Below are 13,011 nucleotides of genomic sequence, written 5' to 3' on the forward strand. Positions count from 1 at the left end.
TATTTTTGTATGGCTTCTCCTTTATAAGAAGAAGTAATACAAAATATAAGGGTAACTGGCTAAATGTTCTAAGAATAATTTTTTTATTGTCATATTGATTAAACGCTCTTATAGACTAATTATATCGCTTTTATAAATTTGTTATGTTTTTCTTTTCAGATTGGTTAGTTCAGCACTCGAATTTTATAGAATCATTAGAATAATCAATTTTCTTAAATACAATACCCATGTTCCTGTTGACTAAATGATTGCATCGTGAGGAATTCACATTCTATCAAGGAAGAGTGGAGAAAGTAGGTTGATACTTTATCTTTTGTATTTTATTTTTTTATTGTATGCCAAAAAATCTAAGTTAGAAATGTGCCAATCGACAGGTTTGACACTGTCTTTCTCGGTCAATTGGCATAAGTTTTATATTTTAGTTCATGATATTTGAACTCGAGAGCTAAAACCTAAAATACAAGCTCTAGTTCTTATATACATTCAAGAAAAGTAGCCGTGTTAAGGATGAGATATAAAACCAACAAAAATTTTGACGAAAGTAGGTGTCAGTTGAAGAAATCTGCAATTGACACCGTGAAAAGTATAACAAGTTGGTCGGTGACCCAATTTTAATGAAATTAGATCTCAAGTTTAAACTTACTAAACAGAGATAAGTAAGTTAAAAATACACTAGGTTTGAATTTGGATGGTCCAACTTTAACATGATGATAACTTACCCAAACAAATACACACATATCTTTATATGTCTTGGACAAGAACATCGACATACATCAGGCGGATTTAATGTTACTTTAATAACCTAATAATTGAGAAGTAAATTATGGATGTTTGCATTTCACTGAAAATTATGAATGCTTATGATACATATGTATTGAGAACCACAAAAGCATCAAAGATGCTTTGCTCATGGCTCAAGCTTCTTAATGAGTCAATTAAAAAGCTTTCCCTTCACACTGAGCCTACAAAATGTATAACTTCATATATAAGCAAAACTTTCAAAACAATACAAAATTACAATATTGGTCTCTAAATTTTGCTAAACCAATTCACTTAACTGATCAGAAGAAGAAGCACTCTCAGTCACAGACTCAGCTGCTTCCATGGCTACTGCCTTAATTCTACTCCTACCTTTTCTCTCTCTACCTTGCTTCCTCCTCCCTCTCTGTGGCGCCACTACCACTACTACTACTTCAACTCAGATTCCCAAGGTAACTTTGAATTATGGGTTCGTGTCCAAACTGTCTTCTGGTTAATCTTGTTCTCTGTTTGGTTGCTGAGAAAATGGATACGGATGGTGTTATGTTTGAATATTCTAAATTAAATTCTTTCATATGTCATTGGTAATTTGGCAGCATCATGTGGTCTATATGGGAAGTTCATTCTCAAATGGAAATGGAAGAGATAATGGAGCTGATGAATCAGCATACTTGCAAATGTTGTCATCCATTATTCCAAGGTTATGATCACCATAATCATGAGGAACATCATAATCACCAGCATAAACTTGATGAAGTTTGGGATTAATTCTTCATCAATTAATCTAATTTTTCTGCACAATTAGTCATTAATTAATATATTATATCATGTTTCTGTTTCTGCCAGCCATGAGATTGAGAGAATTTCTGTAATACACAAGTATAATCATGCTTTTAGAGGATTCTCTGCCATGCTTACAGAAACTGAAGCTTCCACTTTATCAGGTATTTAGTTCCTTTTGTAATTCTCTACTATTTCATTAGATAATATATATATATATATATATATATATATATATATATCTGTGTGTGTGTGTGTATTTACTTTGTACACCTTCAAATTAGGATCCCAGATCCCTCTTTGGTTGTTTATTTATATTATTAGTTTACTAATGAATCCGTCAAGGAAGAGAGAGAGAGAGAGAGAGAGAGAGGATGCATGGTTAAGTAGGTAATTTCAGGCATGCACATGTAGTCACCCTCCGTCCCTCGTCCCTCCCTACCACAATATATAGAGCAACTCGTCGCTGGTTCTGGTATCAACTATAAAGAATGATTATATCATGGGCCCGTACTAATTAATTAAAATAGAACTTTAACGAAAAACTCTTGGTACTGTTCACTTTAATGAAAAATTATATTTTTATATTAAAAAGTCAATCATGGTACTATTCACTTTACCCTTTATTTTATCTTTATTGTTAAAACTCAAAGTTTTCAAATTCTGTTCATTAATTTTCTTTACCAACTACCAGCCATGCATCATAGCAAGGAAAATAAAAAGGAATAATAGAAAAACAGAAGAAGAAGCTGTTGCAGAAATACAGCTAGTTTTTTTATTAAAAAAAAAATTATAAAAAGCTTTGATTTATCTCACTGAATTTTATATAGAACAAATACAATAGACGGATCCAAGATCTCCAGAACACATGTTGGATGAGTTGTGCTTATAGTAAAGTATTATTAATATTAATATTATTATTATTATTATTCAATTCTCATTATTATGTGTTGTATACAGTCATGTATATTATATATATATATATATATATTTCACTAGCAATTTAACAGAGTATTATTAATATTAATAATAATATTATTATTATTCAATTCTCATTATTATGTGTTGTATACAGTCATGTATATTATATATATATATATATATATATATTTCACTAGCAATTTAACAGGAGGTACAATCGATGATAAAAAAATGTTTTTTTGGTCACTTATTGATATGATTACTCACTTTTAGATTTGATATTAAGTTGAAGAACATATGAATGTTCTTCTAATGTTTTAAACAAGACCTTCGATATCAAATTTAAAAATCAATAACTATATATCCATAAATCAATAGGTGAACAAAAGAGCCGGACTTCTTAATGAAATTCTACCCCATTGTAAAGCTTATCCACCCCTCCTTGGTAATTTCGTTTGTTAAAAAAAATATATATATTTTTTCCGAAATATTTGAAGATGGGGTTGTTGGGATATATGTTGTTTGATTTGGGCTTAATTATGTTGGAGCTCCCTCAGGAGTAGCTGATGGTGTTCATAGGTATTGCTGCCCAAGAACAACCTAGACTAGTTTTTCTTTCTTTTGGGCCTATGCCTTGGAGGTTGAGGAAACGAGATGAGTGAAAAAATTTCTTCACATATTTCTTTTATTTGGATTTAACTAATTGAAAATTTTAGTTAAATTTCAACTGTTTCATATGAACAATTGTGCGGGTGAGCAAAAAATTGAGATGAGACCTTAAACTCTCTACATCGTCATCGTTTACATGTTACTAAAAGCTTCTAGTTCTTTTATAATTCAAATAAAACTCAATTATCGAATCAGCTTTGAAAATTTTCACTAGCTATCTAAAAAGTTATTTGAGGAATAATACTTGACTATTGAAGGATAAGTAGGAATTCTCAATAAAAAATCTTTGTGGTTGATTCACAAAACTCCCTGCTTATTATCGGAACTGGTTATATAACATATCAAAATTAAAAATCAATTAAACCTAGGTCATTTAGTCAATTAACTGCAATAAATATATAGACAACCCATTTAGTCAATCAACTATATTATTATGGAATGGAGATGTTTTAACATTGCAACATTTGCTATAGTTTAGTACGTATCTCCCATTTGTAAGTGGAATGTCTTAAGTTTAACTCCGGTAAATGTACATATTCAAAATCTGAAAGAAAAAAAAATGAGTAAGCCATTCTGCAACATGCAGGCAATGATGATATTGTTTCCATCTTCCCCGACTCAATACTCCAACTACATACAACACGTTCTTGGGATTTCTTGGAGCCGGAATCTGTCAGGGCATCGAAGAATAAGTATCTGCGACCATCAAGTGATGTTATAATTGGGATGATAGACACAGGTAACTCCTCATCCTTCTGCTCTAGTTTCTTTGCCAGTGATAATTTTTATCTTGTTTCTCTTTCTATGGTACAATGTGTATATGAAGGTCCAAATAAAAAGGTAAAGCAAAAAAAAAACTGAGAACATGTAAACAGAAATAGGATCCTCTGCTGATCTTTGTTCGTATGCGTTTAAAGATTAATTAATTCGGGTTTGGTTTAGTATTTAGGATTTGTATTGGAAAAATTAATAAATATAAAACGACGTTGTTTATGGATAAGAAGAACTTGGGAACAACTGATGTTCTTGTTTTCCATAAGCTAACTAAAAAGTTAAAACAATGGCTACTTCACAGACTACATGGTCAAAGTCCAAATCCCTATATGTTATGATGATAATCCTATTTGTGTATCGCGTACTTTATAAGATAAGTTTTTCCATAGCAACTCCATTTCTGTAGAATAATTTTGAAAGTTTAATGTGTTGATTAAGGTATTTGGCCTGAGTCTCCGAGTTTCAGTGATGAGGGAATCGGTGCAGTCCCTTCAAGATGGAAAGGAGTCTGTATGGAAGGCTCTGACTTCAAGAAATCTAATTGTAATAGGTGATTATATTGTTTCACATTCTATCTAAACACTGCATTTATGGTGTTAATCGCTATTTCACCTGGCTTATAATGAGAAAAATAAAGAGAGAGAAAGGGATTCAAATGAATGTTTTGGAGATTATTTAAAAGTTGATGTGTAAGATACAACATCTTGATTTCATTACATTTTTTTTGTCACAGAAAGTTGATAGGTGCAAGATACTATAATGTTTCGCTGACAACAAACGATAACCAGAGCCATTTAGCCACTACAAATGGCTCACCAAGAGATTCTGTTGGCCATGGAACTCACACTACATCCATAGCAGCCGGTGTGCAAGTTCCCAATGCTAGTTATTATGGCTTAGCACAAGGTATAGCAAGGGGAGGCTCACCGTCAGCTAGAATTGCGTGTTACAAGGCATGCTCTGATGTTGGTTGCTCTGGTGCCACCATATTGAAGGCTATTGATGATGCAGTTAGAGATGGAGTAGACGTAATATCTATTTCCATTGGGATGAGCTCACTGTTTCAGCCTGACTACTTAAATGACCCCATAGCCATCGGAGCATTTCATGCTGAGCAAATGGGAGTGATGGTAATTTGCTCTGCAGGAAATGATGGTCCCGATCCTTACACTACTGTAAACACAGCACCGTGGATCTTCACCATTGCAGCTTCTAACATTGATAGGGATTTCCAATCTAATATCGTTCTTGGAAATGGGAGAACATTCACAGTAAGACGTTTAATGAAGTCCTGCAGTTAGTATTTCGGTATCTTGCTTATACAAAAGTTTCTCATATCTAGGTTCTAATAGGGTTCAGCCATCAATTTCTCCAATCTCACTCATGCGAAGACATATCCTCTTGTATTTGGAAAAGATGCCGCTGGCATTTACACGCCTGTATCTGAAGCAAGGTGATCATAATTCATCATCCTCCGGCTTCTTTTCCTTTTGGAATTCATATTCATGTGATAATTCTTTTAGCATTTAGATAAAATCTTTGGTTTTGCAATTAACTGCAGAAATTGCTATCCAGGATCATTGGATCAAAAGAAAGTGGTTGGCAAAATAGTTGTTTGTGTTGATGATGACCCGGCTGTTTCACGGAGAATCAAGAAATTAGTTGTTGCTGATACTAAAGCCAAAGGGTTGATTTTGATTGATGAAGCTGAGAAAGGTGTACCTTTCGATTCGGGCATTTTCCCATTTACAGAAGTTGGCAATACTGCAGGGTTTCAGATTCTCGAGTACATAAATTCTACCAAGTAAGCATTTATGTAAACTATTTATGCTGAGAAATTTATGTGTGTTTTTGTTGTCCATAATACTCGTTCTATATAATTCCTTGCATTGTTGAATACATGGGATCATTTTTACGAACTCTCAGTATTTCGGTTATTACATGTTCTTGTCGTGTGCTACTTTGTTCAATATTATGTGCTGCTGAATATCTGATATATTCCAGTCAGACCTATGTGATAAGGTGATTCCTTGCTAAAGGATATGGCCATTGAATCTGAGCTTCTATTACAACAATTTTCATACGCATCAGTTATGATTACTATTTTTATGTTGGCCGCAATGAATTTTGTATGCCTTAACAACAGAAACCCAACAGCAAGGATTCTTCCAACAGTTGTAGTTCCACGGTATAGACCTGCACCGGCTGTTGCATTTTTTTCATCGAGGGGTCCTGCAGAGCTTACAGAAAACATTCTGAAGGTTATTTTCTTTAGCTTGCACCTCTTTGTTTTTTTTTGAAATTCACCTGCATCGTAACATTAGATATGTCCGTATGTATTTAATTTGATGTGCATTCCAAATTTTACATTTCTCCAAACATTTATAAAGTTGGAAACCATGATTTAGTTGGATTCGCACTAAACCTTCCAACTCTGAAGCAAGTGTACAGACCTGATGAAATCGGATAATAAAGGCTTTACATGCCAGGTCGATCTCATTGTCACAAATCAGTCAGCACCCACAAAAAATGTGCTTACCCGTACATTTACCAAGTTTCGGTAATGTACCAGTTGTTTGCAAAACTAACTGTATTTACTTTTCGTGTTTCTTTATGTGCTATTCAGCCTGATATAATGGCTCCAGGAGTGGCCATTTTAGCTGCCATAGCTCCCAAGAATGAAAAAGGGGCAGTCCCAAATGGGAAGAAGCCATCAAAATTTTCCATAAAATCCGGGACATCAATGGCTTGTCCACACGTAACGGGGGCTGCTGCATTCATCAAGTCAGTGCATCGTCGATGGACTAGTTCCATGATCAAATCAGCCCTTATGACCACAGGTATTCTATAGACATTTCGACATCTTGTGCAGCCATTCTATGTTAACGATGTTGTGTTCATCAATCCTTTCATTTGACTTCAGTGCAAAATATTTAGGAAGATACTTACAGCTTGAGAATTACACGATTTCCTTACCTGGATTATACTTGTTTGAGTTTATTTTCACTTGAAGGTACCGGCACATAGGAGATACTTATATCGACATCTTTTCTTGTTTCAGCAACCATTTACAACAACATGAAAAAGCCTTTGACAAACAGCTCTAACCACTTTGCAAATCCACACGAGGTGGGGGTCGGAGAAGTAAACCCACTTAAAGCTCTTAACCCGGGACTAGTCTTCGAAACCACAACAGAAAACTATCTCGAATTCCTTTGCTATTACGGCTACCCACAGAAGAACATAAGATTTATGTCAAACACAAAGTTCAACTGCCCTAAAATCTCCACTGAAGAACTCATCTCTAACATCAACTACCCCTCCATCTCCATTAGAAAGCTCAGCCGGCGCCAACCTGCAAAGGCTATTGAAAGAACCGTGACCAATGTTGGAGCCCGGAATTCTACGTACATTGCAAAGGTGCAGGCTCCGGTAGGATTAACAGTCAAGGTACTTCCGGAGAAGTTGGTTTTTTCTGAGGGTGTGAGGAGAGTGTCTTTCCAAGTGTCATTTTACGGCAAGAAGGCTACTAGCGGCTACAATTTTGGGTCCATTATATGGTTTAATGGTCAACATTCAGTTCGTACTGTGTTTAGTGTGAATGTTGAGTAACGTCGGAAGGTGAAAGTGTTAACTGCTTGGAGTGATCTAAAAGATAGAAGAGATCTTTCATGTGAGGATGGGAAAATGTGAAAGAAGAGGAAGCCAAAAGTACGATTGACATCCTTATATTATCATAAACCCGTCCTCAATATGCATGGTGAAAAAAAGCTGGTACGAGGTGAAGGCTAAGGCTCGTCAGTGTTGCATAACACGAATGGACAAAGGCAATGTTTCAGCCATTTTGATCTAATTTACGAATCCCCTAAACCTTTCGCCATCTCCTTGTCTCTGTCTCAGTCAGTCTTTTTATCCACTGTGCCATCCGGCTGCTATTTGACAAATGTATTTTTTACTGTGATTGTATTTCCTTCTCTATTTGGACAATGAATACCACCTATTTGTTAATATGTTTTAATTAAATTTGGTAATGACAAGGTTTCGTAGCCTTGATTGTTGTTTCAAGTAATCCACTGCCCGAAAAAGAATGTGTAATCTCTCATTTTTGAGCGGCAAGGCCAGCCTTGGGCTTCTTAACGGTCTCAATTATTCCGGTGGTAAACACAGACACAAGCACAGAAACTGTTGTGTATATTTGGATTTCCGAATGCTAAAATAGCGTAGGCTGGTAAATCAGCTACCGGGTTAAACTGATAATGGACTAGTCCCTTGGGGAAACACACATACACATGCCTCCAACTCCAAGCTTTTGTGTATATAGAACATTCTTTGTGTTTAACAGGGAAGCAATAGCAGAGAACCAATAACAGGGAACAAAAGTTCAGCGGAGCAAGGGTGGGTGTGAGGTGGTTTTACTCCACCGTTAGGAGGACATTTAAGCACGGCGTGTGACACGCTCTGTTCGTTAAGCGCAGGCAATTCAGTCAAAGCAGTTTTTGTTACGTTCAAGGTTTTAGGAACATCGTCAAATACTCCCCAGAACCCAGTGTAAGTGAAAATGGAGGAATAACCGTTATGTTATTTGGCTGGAGAGTCGGAGAGGTTGTCAAGATGATCACATGCTAGAACCCTTTTGGAGGTTGTCAAGATGATCACATGCTAGAGCCCTTTTGGAGGTTGCCAAGGCCAGTACAAATATGATCAGCAACTGAACAAATCTCGATTGGCTCAAAACGTTCCTAAAAACAGCTACGATTCTCAATAGCAGCAAACGCAGCCACCGCATGCTCTGCCACGTAGCAGAATCTTGGTACAAAACGAAAAACACAAGCGGGATTCGGATCCAACTTAAGGGAACCAAATCAGAAGTAGGATTCCTAACCAACTCAACGAAATCCAGAATGTAGGGTTTCAGACCAACTCAACTGAACCACTGCTAGAGTGCGTATGGTTGCCCAATGCGGATGAATCAGACAAAACCATAGGCATACAACTATTAGCGTGGTCCCTCAATCCAGATTAAACAAGCAAGACCGTTTCCTATAATAGTAGTTAGTGAATCCCCAATGCGGATTAACCAAGCAGAGTCACCTTTGAATGCATATGGTTCCCCAATATGGATTAATGAGGCAGAACCATACCCAATACGGATTAAACAGGCAGGGCCATAGAATACATATAATAGTTTAGTTCCCTAGTGTGAATTAACCATAAAGGACCATCCATATACTACACTGCTACATGGTGCATTCTCATTATCACACATCAAACATGTACAACAACTCGTCATAGACCACAATTATAGACACATACACTATCAATTCCACATGACAAGCGATTATCTATCAGGGCAAACCCTAGTTCGTCTTTGGGCTGATTGAAAAGCCACAAGCTGTCTTGCATATGAGCTGATGCAGCTAACTAGAATACAAGACATAATGCCAAATTAACTAAGGCTTTATACAAATTACCAGACCTAATTATAGTTTAAGCTTCAATAAACCCAGCTAGTACTACAAACAAGAAACGACAATCATTACAATAAAACCCGGAATCAACGCTACTGATCTTTAGCTGGAGGAGTTTGATTCAGAACAAAAACTGAAATGGCAGGGCTTTCCCACTCCATTGTTAAGAAACATGATCACATTCATCCTTAACATGCAAGGGAGTTTGACCTGTAATACATAGATTGCAAGTTTTTTTCGTATAAAAGAGAGAATTCTGCAAGGCCGGCTAATGCCTCCCGCCATAACCGAGCTCGCTATCCCTATTTATTGCAACAAAGCTTTCTTCTGCCTCTCCCATGTCTGTTTTTGCAACCACAAATTCTACCTCCGCAACAGTTAGCCAAGCCTTCAACCTCTTGATCTCAATATCCAAAGCATCCACATTATTTCTCAGCTCCGTTACATGTCGTTCCCTTTCCACAAACTTCTTCATACCCAAAGCAGACTGAACATGAGGCTCCAACCAAGCCAAGTCAAATTTGAAGGTTCCGAGCTCCTCCCATAAAAGCTGAAGGTGCTCCTCACACGGATCCTCGATCATATCCTTACCCCTTGTAGTCTTCAAAAAGTGCAGGAGTCTACCTAAAGCTGTGAATGCCCATTCAGTAAACACACGACTTCTCTTCCTTTGGCACTCGATCAATGAAGGATGCAACAAACAGACTTCCTCTAGAAATGGAACATAATCCTTGTCTATTTTCCCTAAACCCCGGAAATCCATGAGCTCACCAAGTGGGGTGGAGCGTGCTATCTTATGTTCCTTGACTATGGGAGATTCAACAGGGCTATCGTTAGGCTCAGGGCAATGTTGTTCAGAGCTTGGTTCTTCCTGGAATGCAAGCATTTGATAAGAACTGGATGTCGTAAGTGCTTTTGAAGAGATTGGAGCTTGCAACGAATCAGCATTTGTTTGCTTTTGTTCAGAACTTGGTGAATCCAGAAAAGCAAGCACCTGTGGAAATTGCGCAGCGTCCACATTTGAATGTCCTTGCCTTTCATTTTCGTTCTCTGAGGGTTTTATAGGTGTAAAAAACCAAGTTTCATGGACTTCAGAAGCACTCGTGTAGTCTACCTGACTTATAGCAACCTCGGCTTCCAGAACACATGCATCATTCACAAGAAACCCTTCGGTGCAATCAAAAAGCTCACTTAGAGGCATGAATGATGTGAAGCCCCAGTCACTTTTACTTGCGCTGAACACATGTTTAGTTTCTGTACAATCAAACAACGGCGGATTACAGAACATTACCATCATAGAAAAATTGCTACTGCAACCGACGCCATAACATAAAGCTGACAGACAATTGTTCGGTACGGAATCTTGTGAAAAATGAAAAATAAAAACTGCATAGAATGCAATCAAGGATTGAGTGACAGAAACACCAACAAGTGCATAGACAAGATGAAGAGTGTGGAGTGTACATAAATTACCAAATGTTATGGACTTATCACTGTCAAGTTGATTGACGACGGTCAAGGTGAATTGGGCATATCTGCTCCACCCAGATGACAATGTTGCAGCATCTGCGACATTCAAATATATCGACAGGTCGTTCTTTCCGGGATTTCCACTGCTTCCCTTTGGATATACAACGATCTGCCTGAGATAAACAACAACAAAAAAAAGACATTTAGGCCAAATGATTTAGCATCTTCTCAAATAAAATTTTTCATATTAATATTACATGCATCTATCTGAAAGCGAACATGATGGCCTTGCTACTTTTGGTTGTCATATCTGCTTTAGTACATCTTCTTGTTCAGTAATTTCTAGATTAAACTTTGACATGTGGTTGATCTTCGTTGTAATTTAATTTTTCTTTTTTTTTCTTTTTTTTTTTGGTCAAACCGAAAAATAGGGAAATAAGAAACTGAAGAATGTCATTGATTCATTCAGAGGAGAAACTAAAACATACTTACCATTTAAAATCACCGACCGCGAAACCCTCAGAGTAATGCTTCTGGGGTCTCAACCTTGAGAATTTTTCAATCCTCCATGTGAAGGTTACAGATACAAGCTCCCCAACTTGCTTTTTCTCCATTTTATTCTGCAACTCAAGAGCAACAAACTAAACAAGAAAACACCAAATTATCACAGAGCCGAAATTTGTTCTTTATATTATCTATATATACTAAAACCGGTACCCCTCTTTTTTTGCCGTTATTTCAACTTTGCCACGGTTGCTTTGCTGTCAAACGGAGAGCAGAATGGTGACGTGTGGATCTTCACCGCTTCTTCCCCTCTGCCTCTTCGCCTCATCTGGCAAAACATCGTCCACTTTAGCTCTGTTGCTCACAGTTAACAGAACAAATATTCGAAACCTCAAACCAATAAATCGGAGAAAACCTAAAACCCTCAAATCAACAAAGCGAGTTCCCACACTTAATCGAACTTCGAAACCGTCTTCAAATTTCATTCTAAAAAGAGAAACACGGAGGGACGGAGGAGAGAGAGCGCTTTCCGACGGCGATCGATCGGCGATGAGCTGCTCTGTTGATAAGTTGTTCTAAGTTAGAGGCAAACATTGATACATTGAGGAATATTGATCAAGGATGAGGAGAAGGAGGAACAAAAAGTTTGATTATTTTAACTCTTTAAATTTTTAATCAAATTCCAATTGAGGAAAGTAGTTTAATGTTTTCAATTGTCAGATTGAAAATCTGAAGGTTGTCTGTAATCTTTGAATTTCGCAGGACTCCGTTTGAAGCATCACCAGGAACTAGAAAATTTAACACTTGCAACACAGCCGTTAAAGACATTTAAAGTATTTCAGTTTGGCTATTGGCCAATATGTTCGGCGTTTTATGGCGAGAGGTGGTTGGTTTCTGCTTCTAATTATGTGAGCAGGAGGTATAGGAGTGATCACTGCTGCAGTTGGTGGACCTCAACAAGAGGTATTTACTCGCAGGGCGACATTGTTGTTCAGTTGCATTTAGATTTAGAGTCAGAGTAACCGTTATTTGATTAATATAGTTTGCCTAATATTGTTTGTATGAGTTGCTGGGATAAAGATTTCCCATGAATGTTGCATTATATATGCATTATCGGCCATGTTTCTTGCATAATGTTGATGTACTTTTGGACTTTCCTTTATTGATTTTATAATTAATCAAAATGCAGCATATCCAGGAGCTTATTCGTTGTGTCCAATTTGGACTCTGGTGGCTGGCTCTTGGTGTAGCATCATCTATTGGTCTTTGAATGAGAGCTTTGGTATGTGCTCGGGATCGGATTTGGATCCTCGCCGGATCTCCTCCCTGTTGATCCTAGGGATCAACGAACACGGATAGTTAATCAAAAATCGTGCGCCATATTTTTTATTTTATTTTTTATATTTTTCATGCGAAACGATGTTGGTTTACTTTTAAAAATATAAAAAATATTTAATTGGGATCGCACGATTTTTTTATCAATGGTCCGTGTTCATTGATCGTTAGGATCCCTAGGGAGGGGATTTGGCGAGGATCCAAATCCCTCGGGATCTAATGCTTTTCATTTTTTTTTTTCAAGAATGCTACTTGATGAATGGTAGATTTATCATGCGAGTGTCATTGAAGCTTTATCTTGAATCTGAACAGGTTTTTGTCAGTTGTTATT

General features: G+C 36.9%; 2 protein-coding genes across 2 annotated transcripts; one reads left to right on the plus strand and one right to left on the minus strand.

Moving 5' to 3' along the window:
• The first annotated feature begins 995 nt into the window (after positions 1–995).
• Positions 996–7,972, plus strand: LOC137733228 (CO(2)-response secreted protease-like). Its single transcript, XM_068472379.2, has 11 exons — positions 996–1,211; positions 1,356–1,459; positions 1,606–1,703; positions 3,716–3,868; positions 4,342–4,453; positions 4,637–5,174; positions 5,256–5,356; positions 5,465–5,707; positions 6,050–6,164; positions 6,530–6,743; positions 6,965–7,972. Exons 1-11 carry the CDS (start codon positions 1,104–1,106, stop codon positions 7,513–7,515), a joined length of 2,337 nt encoding a protein of 778 aa, XP_068328480.2. The 5' UTR covers positions 996–1,103; the 3' UTR covers positions 7,516–7,972.
• A 1,158-nt stretch (positions 7,973–9,130) lies between these two features.
• Positions 9,131–11,642, minus strand: LOC137735650 (uncharacterized). Its single transcript, XM_068475092.2, has 3 exons — positions 11,334–11,642; positions 10,845–11,014; positions 9,131–10,625 (listed from the first exon to the last, which is right to left on the minus strand). The coding sequence occupies exons 1-3, from the start codon at positions 11,453–11,455 to the stop codon at positions 9,640–9,642; spliced, it is 1,278 nt and encodes a 425-aa protein (XP_068331193.2). The 5' UTR covers positions 11,456–11,642; the 3' UTR covers positions 9,131–9,639.
• Between the last annotated feature and the right edge of the window lie 1,369 nt (positions 11,643–13,011).

This window comes from Pyrus communis, chromosome 7, assembly GCF_041283825.1.
Source record: "Pyrus communis isolate YQ-2024b chromosome 7, ASM4128382v1, whole genome shotgun sequence".
NCBI lineage: Eukaryota > Viridiplantae > Streptophyta > Magnoliopsida > Rosales > Rosaceae > Pyrus > Pyrus communis.

Bases quoted from the DNA above. Each gene is read 5' to 3' on its own strand.
- LOC137733228 (XM_068472379.2), top strand. From the start codon at position 1,104: ATGGCTACTGCCTTAATTCTACTCCTACCTTTTCTCTCTCTACCTTGC. The intron at 5,357-5,464 runs GTGATCATAATT...AATTAACTGCAG, and splicing joins ACGCCTGTATCTGAAGCAAG to AAATTGCTATCCAGGATCAT. The intron at 5,708-6,049 runs GTAAGCATTTAT...CCTTAACAACAG, and splicing joins GAGTACATAAATTCTACCAA to AAACCCAACAGCAAGGATTC.
- LOC137735650 (XM_068475092.2), bottom strand. From the start codon at position 11,455: ATGGAGAAAAAGCAAGTTGGGGAGCTTGTATCTGTAACCTTCACATGG. The intron at 11,015-11,333 runs GTAAGTATGTTT...TGTTTATCTCAG, and splicing joins GCGGTCGGTGATTTTAAATG to GCAGATCGTTGTATATCCAA. The intron at 10,626-10,844 runs GTAATTTATGTA...TTGATTGTACAG, and splicing joins TGATAAGTCCATAACATTTG to AAACTAAACATGTGTTCAGC.